Source organism: Pezoporus wallicus, unplaced genomic scaffold, assembly GCF_028554395.1.
Source record: "Pezoporus wallicus isolate ANWC-B61680 ecotype Strahan unplaced genomic scaffold, APGP_CSIRO_Pwel_v1 contig_818, whole genome shotgun sequence".
NCBI classification, from domain to species: domain Eukaryota; kingdom Metazoa; phylum Chordata; class Aves; order Psittaciformes; family Psittacidae; genus Pezoporus; species Pezoporus wallicus.
Window position 1 is genome coordinate 2579188 of NW_026636248.1, and position 17411 is coordinate 2596598.

General features: G+C 40.1%; 1 protein-coding gene across 9 annotated transcripts in view; it reads right to left on the reverse strand.

Moving 5' to 3' along the window:
- The window catches only part of FARS2 (phenylalanyl-tRNA synthetase 2, mitochondrial), a 245703-nt gene that overhangs the window by 94678 nt on the left and 133614 nt on the right, over positions 1 to 17411 (reverse strand). For all 9 annotated transcript variants that reach the window (XR_008970901.1, XM_057399311.1, XM_057399308.1 and 6 more), the window contains one exon: positions 4403 to 4563. Coding sequence is in view for 8 of the 9 variants with exons in the window: in XM_057399311.1 (XP_057255294.1) it covers positions 4403 to 4563 (161 nt within the window). In the remaining variant the exon portion in view is untranslated. The remainder of the gene's footprint in view (positions 1 to 4402; positions 4564 to 17411) is intronic.

Consider the following 17411-nt stretch of genomic DNA (forward strand, 5'->3'; position numbering starts at 1 on the left):
TTTGCCAACTCTCCTCTCTCAGCTGCCAAGGGTTACTAGCCCCTCTGGACTTCCAGCACCATGAGAATGATCCTGGTTAGAATTTTTTAAACTGAACCTAACAGGTTATTATGAAGGAACTGATTTTGGAGAGACTGCACATGCCAGCACAAGGACAGAAGCAGTCCTTAGAAATGATGGAAGGGGGTGGTTAAAAGTAGGTGGTGCTAGGCTTATTGGAGATAGTGCAGAAATGAGGAAAAGAAGAAGAAAGTAACTCCCATAATCTCAAAGGAGTCATCTGCAGTTTATCTAGGAATCTGATCCAGATTTCCTCTGTACCAATGCTTCCCTTAGAACAGCATAAACATGATTCTGCTTGACCTCAGTCCAGGCCACAAGGCTCATCTGCAATCAAAATACTTATTTAAAACAGCAGCAGCCACCAGACGCCAGCAGCATCAAATGAAAGTGACTTTGTGAGGAGAGAATGTATCAGCAGCCTATTGACGTGACATGCCGCTTACTTGCTGTGGCAGTAAAATGATGGAGGTTCCAGGAGCCATCCTGCTGCCAGAGCCCATTTGTCTTAATCAACACCTCTGGGCCCACCACGCTTCATCTGAACTGTGAGTGCCTTCCTTCCCTAAATGTCATTTCATTTTTGTACCTTTTTTTGAACGTTGTCAGCCCATGGACACATCTTTTTGTAAGAATGCTGGCTCAGCATGAACTGGAAAGCTGTTATATGAAAGTATGATGAACAAAGCGTACTAGATCAGATACAAGCCATTTGTTTTATTACACTGCATCTTGCAGGTGCTTAGTCCTTCCTGCTCTGTCCATCCTCAGCCCTTCATTTCACAGCCTGAGCAGAAACCCTACCCAAGTGACTTAAGGCAGGTTACCAGCCTCTGATCCCCCACACTGCTGTGACTTGTGTCAAATTATAGCCAGCGTGATTTGGTAATCCAAATCAATGCAATAATCTGATCCATGGGGAGCAGCACTCTAACACTGCTGTGCTGACTGGCCACAATGGTACAAGCACTGTCAGCTTTTCCCAGCATCTTTTTGACCTACTGAAATCTGCATGCCTGTATTGATGACACAGGGAAAAGTCTGACACATTCATGCTATTAAAAAGGCTCAAAACATAAACTTTAAGTCCCAAGAAAATGCTCCAATTAAATCCATTTCTGAACAAGAGTATTCTTAGCTCAGGTATTATTAAAGGCTACTGCTGTGTAGTGGACCTAATATATCTGAAAAATATTTTCATGAACAGAAAGAAAAACACTTATGTTGGTGGATAATATTCAGATTATAAAACAGGATGGGGGAAGTATCCAAAGGTTGAGAGGTCTACCTCTGTTAAGCACATAAAGGATGGACATTTATCCAGGCCTTCTGAGGTTGCTGAATTCAATTTATGTAATGAAAGGCTCTCAAAACACCTGGTCTGTCTTGGCTCAGTTCAGTCAGGCTGAAAAGTACTGCATGGCTTTGCATGCAGAAAATCTGACACTTTTTAGTACCCACTGAGATTTCTTACAACATCAACACTGGAAGACAGGCTAAAAGTTTTCTGTTAAATATGATATGAATAAACCATGTGATTCATTAATTCTGACTCTTCAGAAAGTAGGCAGGTGCAGAAGGTCTGCTACCTTGGTTTTACAGCATACCTGAAAAATAACACAGAATAAAGAAAAACTGGTTTAGTAACTCCCATCATCTGAGATCTTAAGGTGGCATCATAGACTATTTGACAGTATTGTCATCTTAAGGGTCATTAACCCTTTAAAAAGTAATGCCAGTCTGTACTAGAAGTATGTACAGTATTAAGCTCGAAAAAGTTCCGTGTAACATACAAAAAGAAACCTGGATCAGGCTTCTTTTTAAACAAAAAACCAAGCTTGCCTCTAGTCTTTTATATTCAGAGACCAAGAGGAAAAATATAAACTAAGAGTTAGGAAGAAATATTCTATGGGATGAGATATATATAGATGGGAAATCAAAGTGGAGTGAGAATATGTATGTGCTAAAAGAGAGAGTAGTAGAGGGGGGAAAGAGGAAAAAAAGAAAAAAACCCACCAAACCAAAACTGGTTCCTAGGAAGTGCTTAATACCAGAGCAAAAATCTGTTTTTAAAACATTGGCCATATCATCACTTCAGAAGAGAGAAAGAAAAGATTGAAAATAATCCATCTTTCCACCTCCACTGCCCCTCTCCCATACCCCCCATTCTCCCAATCTGTATACTTTTCCCTGGCCTATTTGTTGGGATATGACATCTGCCAACATATTAATGTGATAAAGCAGTGGGTAATGGCCCAGTAATATTACTCTATCTTTCCCTTTGGTGCAAATTAGAGCATAGTGGCAGCTGACAATTTCTCTTCCTTGAAGTCCCCCTACCTATTGCATCTTGATTCATGTTATTACTTAAGAATGTATTTCAGACAACAAGCCTCAACTTCATGACTCTCTCTACAGCATCAGTTTTGGGTTGTAGAACTTTCGTCCTTATTCAGAGTTGAATCAAGGCCAGCTGAAACCAACACTGCTCAGCAAGAAATAATGCTTAAAGACCTACCAAGACCTTGTACCACTCTTCTATTGATCATACAGTTACAAAACAGTGGAAACCCACGTGCTTCTAGTGAGTCCTGGCAGCTAAGGTTACCAAACAGCACCAATTGGAAAAAAAACCAAAACAAACAGAAACAACAACAACAAAAAAACCAAACCCAAGAGAGAAAAAAAATTCTTTCACTTTTAGCTTCATAGGAACTGTATCCTTTCCTCTGAGTCTATCCACAGGAACCTATGCCTCTGTCATCTTCAGACTGGTTCACTATACATGACTTTATCCAAAGCTTGAACATGAAAATGATACACAACTTACAGAAGCCAGACACCTAGCCCTCTCCTTGGCTCCTCTTTAACATCAGACCATATCATTCTATGATTCTATTCTATGATTCTATTCTGACACTCTGGGCCTTTCCCCAAAACCCCAGTCTACTGCAAATATCAATTTGAGGCTTGGATTCACAATCTTAAAGTAAGCAAGAAACCTCATCTCAGTTCCATCAGATATGAAATCTATAAATCAAGCCACAATCTGTGCTCCTTGGGAGCAAAGCCAAACAGAAAGATAAGGGCTGAAAAGAAGACAACTTGAGCACTCCTTCTTGAAAAGGACAACAAACATTCTGTAGGAGATTAGGGAAATCTACAGTCAGACCCACCTTTAGGAACAGTGGCAAAAACCTGCTTTCTTTCTGTAAGTGATAACTACAACCTGAATACCGCAATGACCCCAAAGAAACCCCAAACCAAACACCTAAACCAACAAAAAACCAAACCAAACCATAACGATAACCAAAAAAAAGCCCAAACCCAGCCCCCAAACCTATCAAACACTACTCTGAATTTTTAATCTATGAGAAAAAATGTGCCAGCAGTCATGAGTTAAAAAATAGATGCTGCTATTGATTTGATGTGAAGACTACTCAAAAATCATCTATGCATTGTCACTGCTGATTTCCCCTTTTACAGTTTTGATTCTAAAAACCATAATCAAGCCGTTCATAAAGCAAGTAAAATGGTAAAAGACAGCAGCAAAAAGTGTTTTGCTGCTTTAGCACTTCAGACTTCAGCAAGCATCTACACAGCTGTGCAGCTCAACTGCCCCAAAGACCAGTGATTCCACCTGACTTGAACCTTCCCGTGCTCATGCTAAAGAATATTATGGAAGTAGCATTGCCTCTCAATCCCATTAGGCTTGATTACTTTGCAACTTCTGAAAAGTACAACAAGGTTACTAACTACAAAAATCACCTCAGTAGAGGAGTTACAAAACCAATATAAGCTGAGCCTGCATTCTTCCCCCACTATCACCTGAACGAAAGAGCTGACATACTGAAGATGGTGAGGCACATTCATAAAATACTGAGCCAAAGTTTAACAACGCAACTCACATTGACTTTGGTGAATGTAGAATAAAAGCAATGGGAAAACTTTGGATTGTGTTATGGTATTTGAATGCATCAGACACATTTTTATAATGAAACAGAATTATGGACACAGTTCAAGAATATACCCAAACCAGACACAGGCCTAAATAAATCCCTATTGTGGACGTATTTAAAAGTAAAATATATGCTTAAGTATTACTCAGAACAGAAATACCCACAGGGTATCAGCAGCAACCCACAACACTATCTGGGGAAAAAAAATGTTAGTATCAAAAGATGAATTTTATTGCAGTATATCAGAGAATCTTGATAGCTGTAAAGCTGTTGCATAAAAACCTAATCTGCTAATGGCACAGAATTTTAATTATGTGATACTCTCTAGGGCCAAACACACTCCTTACTGACAGAAAATTATTATCATATATACATTACTTTACCTGGAATTTTATTTTTTGCCAAATATGAGGCACAACAAACTGTTTCAAGAAGCGTTCATCTTCACTCCAGAACAGTCGAATGTCAGGGATATCGTACAGGATCATGGCCAGCCTCTCCAAACCCAAGCCAAATGCCCAGCCAATTTTATCCCGAGCACCAGCTGCAATAAACAAACAGACACGTGAAAATTTAAGAGCATAAGTTCACAACATGAAAAACTGCAGATAAAATGTTCAGTTATTTATCAAGAAAAAAAAGGTGAAGTGGCAAGACAGAAAAGCCTCCAAGTAACTGCCAAATGAATGATCTAAATGCTACAGAAAAGATCCTACTTTCATCAAAAACTGCAGCAAGACAGGGCACACCACTGAATCCAGGAACCAAAAGTGGTAATAAAATAAAGCTGCACCCTCGGCAATTTGTGTCCAAAGTTTCAGACAGGCTTTGAGAAATGCAGCATAATGCTATACACCACTTCCCTTTACTATCTTTAGAGCTGAGCACTTCCACATCAGTTGTTTTATAAGGCATGTAACACAGATTCCCTATTCAGAATATTTCATTTGGGCTAACAGACTACACCAAACCTATGCAGCACTAACATCATTACCAACACTGGAGAGGATCAAAATTGCCTCTTTTGAGGCACCTGGAAGAAACGGAGCAGTGGGATGTGAGGCACTGTCCCATTAATATCACACCTCCAACCAGGAAACTCCTGGGCTGCTGCCTATGGGAAAAGCCACTGCTCCCACACACAACAGACTCCTTTCATGCACCACTAAATATAGAAAGGCAAGAATATTTGATACAGAAGAGCTATACAGGTATTAATGACGTGACATTTCCATCAGGAAAGTAAATATTCATACCTTCCTTCCTGTTCTTTACAGGGAAGGAACACTGAGTCATTACACAGGGACTTTTTTTCAACACCAGGAACCAACTCCAAGTTTAGCCACCATCCTACTGATTTTGAAATAAGCTGAGAGCCCAGAAGCAAAGGCTCAGAGGTTTTTAAAACTTAAACAGATGCTTAAACGGACTTATGCTGAAAGGATGCTTGCATGTGAGACAGACTTTGCACCCTCAGCAGTGGCAGCGTGCTTCTGAGTCATATAATGTGACTGTGTATCTCATAGCTATCCATCTAGACCAAGGCCATACGTGCCTCCCCCAGCATCAATTGAAATTCTAATATTTCAGAAACTTCAAACTCAGCAGTTTCCCCACATCATGCAGGAGGCTGGAGGCAGAAGTCTACTTTCTGACCCGTCTTTGCTATCAGAAATTAGAGAGCTCCTGTTATTTGAGTGCTGATGACATCCTGAGGTATGCTGTCACATTCAATGCTGAGACAGAACAGTCCAGAGTTCTGTTTAAATAGTGGCAGACATAACAAGCTTGGGAAAAGAGACACAGTCATCACTTGGATTCTTTTAATTCAATCTGAACCTGCCTGTTTACCTGTTAAATCAAGCCCTCAGCAGAACCTTTCTGTGTCTCATCTGCAAACTCAACAGTATTGCACTGCCACAGGGATGTGGTCAACTTTGTAAGGGTCCTTCCCAGAGGAGTCTGGATATTCTGCCTTGTCCCTTCTCAAGTGATCAAAGGCACGATTTTGCACTTTATGACCTTTGAAAGCAGACAATTTATCAACTGAATTGTGGAAGTCCTAAGAAATAGAGGACTGAGGTGTGAACTCAAAAGCTACCTTATAGCAGAGCTGCTCAAACTAATACACTTACAAGAACCAACAGACTTTGAGCTAACCGGACCTTGGAAACTTACAATCAGTGCTACATTACAAGAAGAACTGCATGATTTTCTACTTTGATTTATTTTTAGAGAAAGGATAGTGACTACACAGAATGTATTGCAATTTGTGTTTGGGAAAGATTTTGAGCTTTGACTTCAAAGTGCAAACCATAAACTGTTTCTTTTCCAAGCTGAAAGTACTATTTCTCTCCCTACTCCAGTATGTAAATGTAATTATATTTTTATGGCTATGAAGGGAAGATAATTCATCGCAATGGTGTTGCTTCCCCAAAGTTCCAGCTTGTCTTTCTTAGACCATCAATTCCTACTTCAGTAACAAAATTCACATTCATTTCAAAAGTGCCAGACTTTCATATATGTACAGGTATTTCTGTAGACTGATTAACACAATCCACCCCCTCCTCCGGAGGTAAAGTAGAGCACCTGAAGCAATATCCATGAGGGTTCTGAATGGCCACTGCTTAATTTCAACAGAGGCATTAAATCTGAAACTTAAAGATGCCAGGTTAAGCATCAGTGTTAATTCACTGATGCTCATTTAAGTATACATGATAAGGGGTGATGATCCTCCTTCCCCATATTACTGATGATTACTGGTAGATTGGACAAGGGTGAAAAAAAAAAGGATGTGACAGAATGGGTATATATTCTGATAAGCAAAGCTTTACATTCAACATTTATGTTTTTTAAATACTTCGATATAAGAATGGTTTTCACTGTAACTCTTTTTTCCTCACACTTTATCCCAAATGCGTTTGCTATGCCCTTTAATTCTGCAATTAATGTTTTGATTTTATATCAGCAATTTTTATGAGTTTTCTTTTTTTTGGGGGGTGTTGTTTTGTTTTAGAAGGACTGAAACACATCACAGGTTTTTGCACCTTGTAGCAGACAAAAAATTCTTTACACAGCTATCTGTCTAGCAGCTCAAAGCATTTTATTTGAGCTATGAATAAACACATCGTCACAGAACTTGTCTTTTGGGTGATTCTTGAGTGATTATCAGCCTTCAGACCATAAACTTCTCAACTGTCCACGAAGTCATATCATTGAAGAATTCCCCCTATTAAGAGAGAGAGCGAGAGAAGGGAAAAAAAGAGACGATAAGAAGGAAAAAGAAAGGAAAATCCAGATAATTAGAATTCCTCCTCAAATCAGCAGTATCAAATCTTCACTGCACTCTGCATCTTCAGTTAATGTTGTCTCTGATCTCTTCTCCAACTTCCTACATGTAAAGCTCCAAGTCAATGTAGCGTTGACTTAAAGCAGCTAAGAACTACCTTGAGGAACTCAACAAGACTCAAGCATATTTACGGGAGGTGCTCCAGTCCCCTGATCATCCTCGTGGCCCTCCTCTGGACTTGTTCCAACAGTTCCATGTCCTTTTTATGTTGAGGACACCAGAACTGCACACAATACTCCAGGTGAGGTCTCACGAGAACAGAGTAGAGGGGCAGGATCACCTCCTTCGACCTGCTGGTCATGCTCCTTTTGATGCAGCCCAGGATACGGTTGGCTTTCTGGGCTGCAAGCACACACTGCCAGCTCATGTTCATTTTCTCATCAACCAAAACCCCCAAGTCCTTCTCCGCAGGGCTGCTTTAAATCTCCAAGGCCTTGGGTGATATGATTTAGCGTAAGGTGTCCCTGCCCACGGCAGGGGGGTTGGAACTAGATGATCTTAAGGTCCTTTCCAACCCTAATGATTCTATGATTCTATGACTTAGAAGTTAAATGTGCAGCTAATGACCCCATTAAGTGAGAGAGCAACCCAAAGCTTTTCACAGCACATACATACATATGTTTAAATACACTGAATTTTCACAAGTAATATGTAAAGAAGCCAAGTGAGTGTAAGCCAACCTGACAGAAAAAACAAACACAGAATAGCTTTAAACGCAGCACAATCCAGGTTGAGGTTCTGACAAGAAGACGTGGCCAAAGCAGTATATTACAGGGACCTGGTGGGGCAATCATAGTATCACTGCTTGAAATAACACAGCCCAATGGATAAAGCTTTCCTAATACATGAGCTTTCCCCAAGTGGCCCTCAAAGGTTTGTATGCTGCCAAGCTCCTTCTGCCTCACATGAAAAACTTGACTACCCACCAGAAGAAAATTGCTGGAAGTTTTGCATGTCAGGTAGCCGAAGATAGAAAATAAAAGGATGAAACAGTCTGGCTTCCCACAGAGGGGCTGAGACAGTCTAATCTGACTCCAGGAGGTTGCAGCATTGCAGCTGTGTCTTACAGGGTTGCTCAGGAGTCCTTATCTTCCTTGAGAACTCATACTGACCTGCTCTTCACCTCTGAGCCCAGATGAATCAGTTTACACTTAAATGTAGACCAATCAAGCCATTTTCCAAAAAATGCTGTTAAATGAAAGCTAAATTGGGTCAATCAGGACAGGAAGCTTTGTAATTACTCACTGAGGTATATATATAATGACCTGCCAGAACTCACGCATTATATCCCACTGAATCCTTGGAAATACCCACAGACAGAGATGTTAACCTTCTCAAGGACTGTGAGACAAGACATTTTGCACTGTACAAGATATTTAAGGCATATTTTGCAATGTAGTGTTAGGAACAGGTTGACAAAACTTTTTTATTATATTCTTCAGTCACACTTATTTTTGTATTCATGCTGGCTTTTACTTAACAATTTCTGCTACTCTTATGAAACTGCCAATAAAGAAATTTTTCTTTCAGTAGAGCCTAAATTGGGTCTTCAAATTGTTATACGCAGCAGCTACTGAGAAATGAAAGAAATGAAGTTTTGATCTTGGATGGAGACAGGAAAGTCAGATGGAAAGTCAGGAACATACAACAGCCTGTATACAACATGTTTTTCACAAAATGCCCCCAAATTAATATACCCAAAGTGTGTAGCTGAAAGCCGGGATGAATTCCAGAAGCCTATGGGACCTGAATTTGATCTCCTTTTTTTCAGACCAAACCATGCCTGTTTATGGAGCAAATTCAGGAACTAAAATGGTGTGAAGAAGGGTGAACGGATTCTCAAGAATACACAGACTACACATGTTTTATAAAACGAATCAGTGTCTTAAAATGTGTAGAAAATAAGTTACAGACATAGTGAACATCTGGCCTGACACAAACCATCAGAAATTCCTGAAACAGACCTATGCCCACATCTGAGCTCCGTGTGACTAATGGGCAGTTATGAACAAGGCTTCAAAAACAGCTTCTGCAAAAGAAGTATTTACTTGTCGTTAAGAGACCAGGAATACACATTCTACATGAGGGCCACAGCAATGAGGTAAACCATGTTTACCTGAATTAAAAATAAGCCATTTAAAATTATTTCCTACTTCAGTTAAAGCTCCTGTATGTTAGGAGTTAAAGGTTTTACATGGAAAACAAACAAACCACCCAATCAACTAACAAACCCCAGACTAAGGTGTCAGTCTAATACAGAAGGGCTTCTGAAAGTGCAAGGTCAGCTGGCTGGGATTCAAAGCACCTGGGGCCAAAAAGCATACTGAGGTTTCCTTCTGAATTTCTCTCTTCAGCAAAAGCAAAACCAAGATTGTCATATTATTCTCTAACTCTGTTAAACTGATGTATCCAGGCTCTTGTGTGCAATTCAGTTTAAATTACCTCCTAAAATAAGGACTTGGCTTTCAGACCATGCATGCTAAGTAAGCCACTCCTCAAGAACTCAAGAAAAGAAGTAAACATTCAATTATGCCTATTCTGTGGAAAAAGAACTTATCTTTCTAAATCTCGCATGTGAAATAGTTTTCTAACAATAATAGTCACTTTGAGACCACAGCTTTGTCTCCTGGGTCAGACCGATCTGTTCTGTTTGCTCCACTTGAAAACTAAGCAAAAGAACTTTAAAGGCTTTGATTAAGGTTTTAATATGTATGTTTGGTTTTGTTCCATAATCAGAATAGCTGGGTACACACTGAAGGAACAGCCTATTAAAAAATTTCAGTCTGGGGAAGCCAGATTCAACTTTCTTCTAATATGTTAAGTAACAAATTCTACCATTTTACCAATATTTCACCAGGCCAAACAGCTGTGAGGAAAACGTTTCCTGGGTGTGACTGGAGCAGAAGAGGGCAGGAAAATCAGATTAGCAAGCAGAGGAAAGAGCGAAACAAAGAAACAAGGAGGAACTTTCCCTATTTTTTCCCCACCTGGGACTGATACTTTCGGTTTCCAATTCTTTTATCATTCTGCTTTTGAAATTGCAAAATTCCTCAGTCCTCCTCCCCTACTCCTTTCCATCTTGCTATCTTTGCCCGAGTCCACATCTCCCATTCCCACAAACCTTCCTAAGTATTCACAAAATCAGTGACAAAACTATTAAACAGAATCTTATTTAAAACTTCAGATACTTTTTCAAAGTTCATTAACATACACTGCAATAACATTCAACCTTTCAAATTATGTGAGATAAGGTATCCACTTAACTCCCAAGAAAAACAAGGATATTAGTCATCAACTATCCTTTTATGGTATATGGTCTTCCTTTTCCTCTGTACTTCAGCATACAAATCTGAACAAATGGCTTGCTTAGTTTTTGAGGCTTTTTTCCTTTTCCCTGCATAGCCCAGGGTTGGACATTCTCCATGGAGGACAGTGCAATTTGCTACAGTCCTAATTTACATCACAGAGCCAAAAATGCATGGACTCCTTCACTCTATTTCCCCTGGCTCTGCCTGCGGGCTCTTTTTGTTCTGCGTACGTAAAAGCAAATTCCCTTTTTTTTTTTTCATATTGTTTTGTTAATTCAGGCTAAGTCGGATTTTGAGGTTTTGGATTTCTTAATATCTTTTAATACTATTAAACCTCCCCAGACATTGGGGCCATGTAGATTTGAAAAAATAAAAAGCTATAAAAAACACATGAGGGGCTGTCACTTGGCAGAAAGACCAAGCCTACAGGACAGTTCAAAAATTCAATTATGAATCACATTTCTTTCAGGGGTATAAATACAGCCGGACAAATTCACTCCATATGTATTCATTGCCCCCAGATGCAACTTTCTTGGCAAAACTGCACTATCACCAAATTGACTGTTTGGTGTCTTACGAAATCGTCTTTTCTTCAACAGGCAGAGCAAGGAACAAGTACTAAAACTCCATCAAAATGTGATACAATCTCCAAGAGACGAAGATATCCTCAAAAGATATAGAGGAAGCAGTTTATGTATCATAGCATGGGATGCTGTTAGCATCTGTTTGATATCTTGTTAAAAAATCAGAAGAGCAGGACACTTGTATATAACGAAAGGTTTAAAACTGTGTTCATTTGATAGCAGCACAATCTCATGGTTACTCTGAAAGCCTGACAGTACACAGTAAATTCAACTTCTACAGGTAGGAAATGACATTACATTTCACATTTTTACAGTACCTACCTACCATAAAAAAGCCTTGGGCTCATGACTGGGGCTTGGCTCTATAATATGTAAAATTAATAGACAGATAAGGTTTATGATTTAACAACTATGCTCTTCTGCCACAAGCTCATTCTTTGGGAGAAGTTAATGAAAAACCTCATGATCACATAGGCATCACTTGCCTTATTACTGGGGTTGGGATAATAGTCCTTCCTTTCCTAGAATGATGGAGGTAGGAGACATAATAAATGTAAAACACTGAATTTCAAAATCTTTCTGTCAAGAGTAGTTCAGCATTCCGACGGTAAAGCTATAAAGAGATTTCATACTGTAGTGCAGCATATATACTCCAGCACAATGAACTCCACTATAATCCCACTATAGTGTTACACAGCAGTTTTGACAAGGTTCCAGGTACAGACAATTAATTTATTTCCAAAATCACAACATGAAAGGTCCACGCATACCTAAATGTATTGTTATATAGCACAGGCTGGAAAAATCTTTGTTCAGAAGCACTCACCCATTTTCCTTTCTTTATAGAGAACTACTCCACCAGTCCTGTGCTACAACAGTTTGAAGGACATTTCTCACTTTCGGCCACAGAGGGCTCTTCAAAGCATGACTGTGTTCCCAAGCCATGTCTGCTTATTGATCTCCCATCCAAAAAAATTCAACCACTGCATGATCCTGGGCAAAATGATTTCTGTCAATAGGTCTCATGCTACTCAAAGCCATGGATATGTTTGAAATATATTACAGAAAGTAAGTACTTTATATGACTACCAAGCAGGGTTTGCAGACCATATCACAAAAGGACAGTTTAGGTGTTCTCTTTACACTGCTCCCAACTATAGTGTTTCCAGCTGGCATTTGGCAACCTGGCCACCTGCAAATATCTTTATTTGCACCTATAATATAACTATGGATGCTCAACTGTTCTCCTGGTACATTCTGTACACAAGGCATGCATAAAATAGAAAGTATACAGCTGTAGCACTAATGGACATCTCAGGTAACTCAATTCAGTGCCTCAGGAAAAGGCATAGCGAGCCACAACCTGCTTTTCTCCCTGGGCCTAAAATCTCTTCCATTTCCTCTCTCAAGCGGCCACAACCCTTTAAACTGCATCACCTGGGAAAGGACTTTAGCTGTGCTTAACCCTGCATCTGCTCAGTGACACTGTGGAACAGCACTGCTGTGCCACTCAGTGACACTGTGGAACAGCACTTTTCTAGGGCAGGAGCCGAAGGGTTTCACTCAAGGCAAGAGTTCTCCATCCTGTTCAGTTCACATTTTGAAATTATAGCTGGTCATTAACAACCTGATGTCTATTAATGTATTCTCTTTGGATCTGAGGAGGCTTCCAGCAGAAGCAGAGATATCTGCAAGGAGATGCTGAGTATAAGCATAATTCTGGGAGATGCCATTAGCTACTTCAGCATTACTCAGTGCTAGGTATCTGGTCTAAGCCAGTCCCTTCAGCTCTGCTGTAAATGGGTAGAGAGAATCACAAATAATTATTCACTCTATCATAAGACATGTACAGACAAAACACTTAACTTTTGGACAGGTAACTTAAATTAGACAAATTTGACCCTATGTGCCCATTTCAGCTTCAATTTTTATCATGAAATAAGCATTCCTGTATAATTACAAGGAAGTGAATGGAAATCTTTCATCTTGGAATAATCACCTCACAGCAATTTCTCTTTTAGATTTCTTTTTCAGACTTCTTTTAATTAGTTTCAGAATTTCTAGTAACCTCTTTCATGATTTAGGAACTCACATGACATAAATACAATGGAAATTACTTTTTGAGTACTCTCCTGTCCTTACCTCCCTCTTACTGCACTGCACAAAGTGCCTATAGCCACTTGTGTTTAATTTATAACGTATTTCAAATCATCTTATTCATCACTAATACTACAGGATCACAGCCAGACCTCTGTGCTCTTCTTTCCTACAAGTAGAACATTTAAGTTAGTGACTATTTTTAAAATTAACCCACTATTTCCGTATGAAGCAGTGGCAGAAATATTGAAGAGGAAGTAATTATTCCTTAAAGTTCAAATTAAATCTTTTTCCTCCACTTTTTAATTTTTTTGAAATTCATGAGTTCTGGCAGCAGCACATTTACTTATGAAAAATAATGATTTCTTAAAAAGCGACATTTTATTGTATTACAATTACTTGTTGACAGAGTTTCACATAATACAGTATCACCAGCTTCTACAGTACTGCAGTTTGAAGAAATGTAACATTGTGAAGCCCCGCACAAACTATACAAGAAAAGCTTAGGAAAAAGAAAACCAAAAACACAAAGAGAGGTTTTGCTTCAAGTCCTTGAAATAATTTATAGAAGCACCTTAGCTGTACATTTTGCAGAGGCTTCTTGCCCACTCTTGCCATGTGGCTGACAAGGGACATAAAACATGATGGAAACAGATGCACAAGCAATAAAATATACCAGTGAAGCAGATTATGCTCTGCAATTCTTTCTAGCAAAATAGCATGACTACAACAACCTTACAGTAAACGAAATCAACAGAAAAGGAAAAGAATCCTACAAGAACTTGCTTTTTCCCTCAGGGACTGATATCTTGGCAAGATGTCACTGCTATTTTATACACTCAAAATTAACTTTATATGTAGTCTTTCAATGTAAACTTTTAAAACCCACTTTTATGCTATCTCTAATGACATTTCCTAGCAAACTGTATCAATAGCAAAATGTCCAGCTTCCCATGCAAGACTGTCTTCCCTGGTATGTATAAGCATCCAGGGAAATACATGCTTCGCTAAAATGAAAACCAAAATATTACCTTATTAAACAAAAACAATGTGCCCCTAACAGAGTGAACTGGCAAAACTTGTTTTTCTCTGGAAGCTTGAAGAGATTCTTCTTAACAACACACCTTTCATTAGCAAAAGGTCTGTGTCAGCACAATTTCAGAAGCAAGAAGTTGCTTCTGATAGTATGAAGTATATCTACAGCACACCTACAATGGGCAACCTCTCCTGTACTGGCCTAGGGCGTGACACTCACACACAGGATATGTGTTACACCACATTATATAGAATCATTGAATCATAGAATAGTTAGGGTTGGAAAGGACCTTAAGATCATCTAGTTCCAACCCCCCTGCCATGGGCAGGGACACCTCACACTAAACCATCCCACCCAAGGCTCTGTCCAGCCTGGCCTTGAACACCGCCGGGGATGGAGCATTCACAACCTCCCTGGGCAATCCATTCCAGTGCCTCACCACCCTTACAGGAAAGAACTTCTTCCTTATATCCAATCTAAACTTCCCCTGTTTAAGATTTAACCCATTACCCCTTGTCCTATCACTACAGTCCCTCATGAAGAGTCCTTTCCCAGCATCCCTACAGGCCCCCTTCAGATACTGGAAGGCTGCTATGAGGTCTCCACGCAGCCTTCTCTTCTCCAGGCTGAACAGCCCCAACTTTCTCAGCTTGTCTTCATATGGGAGGTGCTCCAGTCCCCTGATCACTCTCGTGGTCCTCCTCTGGACTTGTTCCAACAGTTCCATGTCCTTTTTATGTTGAGGACAGCAGAACTGCACACAATACTCCAGGTGAGGTCTCACAAGAGCAGAGGGGCAGGATTACCTCCTTCGACCTGCTGGTCACGCTCCTTTTGATGCAGCCCAGGATACGGTTGGCTTTTGGGGCTGCGAGCACACACTGAAGCCAGCTCATGTTAAGTTTCTCGTCAACCAACACTCCCAAGCCCTTCTGTGCAGGGCTGCTCTGAATAATATTATATGAATATGTTACACTAAGTCAGTGATACACTGATGATGTCAGCTGGGGCTGTACACATGCTTATGTGAACATGTTTGCATCCCACAGAGAACCTCTCAATGTATTTATTACTGGGGTTACAGCTGGTGAGTAGAGCTATTCCATTAAGAGCAGAAATGAAGGGAATGCTCACTGCAAAAGGATGGGCTGCACGGTAACCCCGTAACTACTCTCTCTCTCTAGGTATATGTATTCTATAGAACAGTTTACTTCCTTACACAGGGACCAACAGCATAAAACATAGCTTTATTTAGCCTTGAAGGAGGAGGGATTTTCCTCAGAAAGGATGTCCAAAGAAGGGAAAGACTGCCACTTCCAACTTCCATGCTGGCTTGAAAAAAGTCACGTTTCTCCCACAGTGTTCATAAGTCTCAATTATATCTAGTGTTTTGTATGTGTAATAATTATAAAGGTATATACACACAGAATTACTCTACAAAGCTTGTAATTATATTGAACTGATGACTCATAAGAATGTGATGATATGCAACAGAAGATCTCTATTTTTCAGTTTTCAATTTAAAGCAAGCAGGAAATGTCCCACAAAAGCAAGCCTTAATACATCTCTTGGTGTTTCAATGAAAGATTCAGATATTCTGAAATGCTAGAATTAAGGTTTCCTGAGGAACACTAAGATGCTCTCCTCTTAGAAATACATTACAATGCTATCTTCAATGAGACAAACAAGTATACAGGACTGCTCTGTTCAGCTCAGAGAAGAGGCAATGGTTAATGATCACTGCTCGTGCTCCTTGCATTGCTGAATGTGTACCCCAAGCACCTCACACACTGAGCAATATTCAAGCAGAGCTCTGAAGACACATTATTTCTTTTATGAGGTTCCCAGTGAAGCATTCAGTTTCACAGTATTTAAATGCTTGAAAAATATTAAGGACTTTTTACTTCTTCCACATATCTCGGTGAGTTGAGGAAATTTGCTGTCTCCTGTATTGAAGACTGGGAACTTGGGCACAGAGACTTTAAGATCAAAAGCATTTATTAATTTTGCTCCACATCTGAGATACCTGGGACCTGAAGTTCCTGAGCACCAAGCATTATATGGTGTTTAAATGTTCAAAGTACAGCTCCCCATTACTACAGCTGCAGCTGTGAGCACTCAATAGGTCTGTAAATCAGACCCTACCGTCTCAAGTCAGGCACTGACAGAACAAAAAGCACACAGTTAGTGGCCACACGCAGAAAGTTTAAGTTAGAAGATATTCCTACATTCAACTAGGGACTTTTGCACTCAGGAAGAAAAAGTAGAGCGGTGTTCAAGCGCACTGACTGTCCTTTCCTGCTGTCATTAAAGGCACACATTTTGTGCTTCTCAAATACTGTCTCAGGGAGGCAGATGCTGCCAAGAACACGATCCTCCACCTGGCAGTCCCAATTCATCCACAAAGGAATGATCATCCTGAAAACTTAATCAGACAGGAGTCCTTCACAGGACATGTAGTAAACTTAGCAATGCCCTCGGCCTCCTAAACTGCCTCCACCCTTTACCACGCTCCTTGCAGGACTCCAACTTTACAACCAAGAAGGTTTCTCTCTCTCTCTCTCTGGGACACAGCATAGAGGTAAGCCTTCTGCATCCTGGGAAGGAGCTGATGGATGCCTACAGCCCTTGACTGAACTGCCATGCCCACCTCAGGGTGAACACTGGGTAAGTTTAGCTGACTGCAAGTCATAGTACCACACTAAGTCATTGAGCCCACACTAACTGCAAGTTTCCAGAGGAAGCCAGAGCTAAATGAGCTCCTGTGAATAAATGTGTCTAAACCATTGACCCAGTCAGTGCCCTACCTTACTTATAGGCACAGCTTCTGAGAAAGAGAATACTTACTGAACACAGCTATGTGCCTCTTGTATGTCTTTTTTCTCCCCCCTCCCAGAAATGGCCTCCTTCAATGAGAAGTCAAAACTGCAAATAAGACGGGTTAAGGATGTAATTATACTTGACTAGAAGTTGACTCAAAACTACAGGAGTATATAATCTGAAGCCCACTGAAGACAA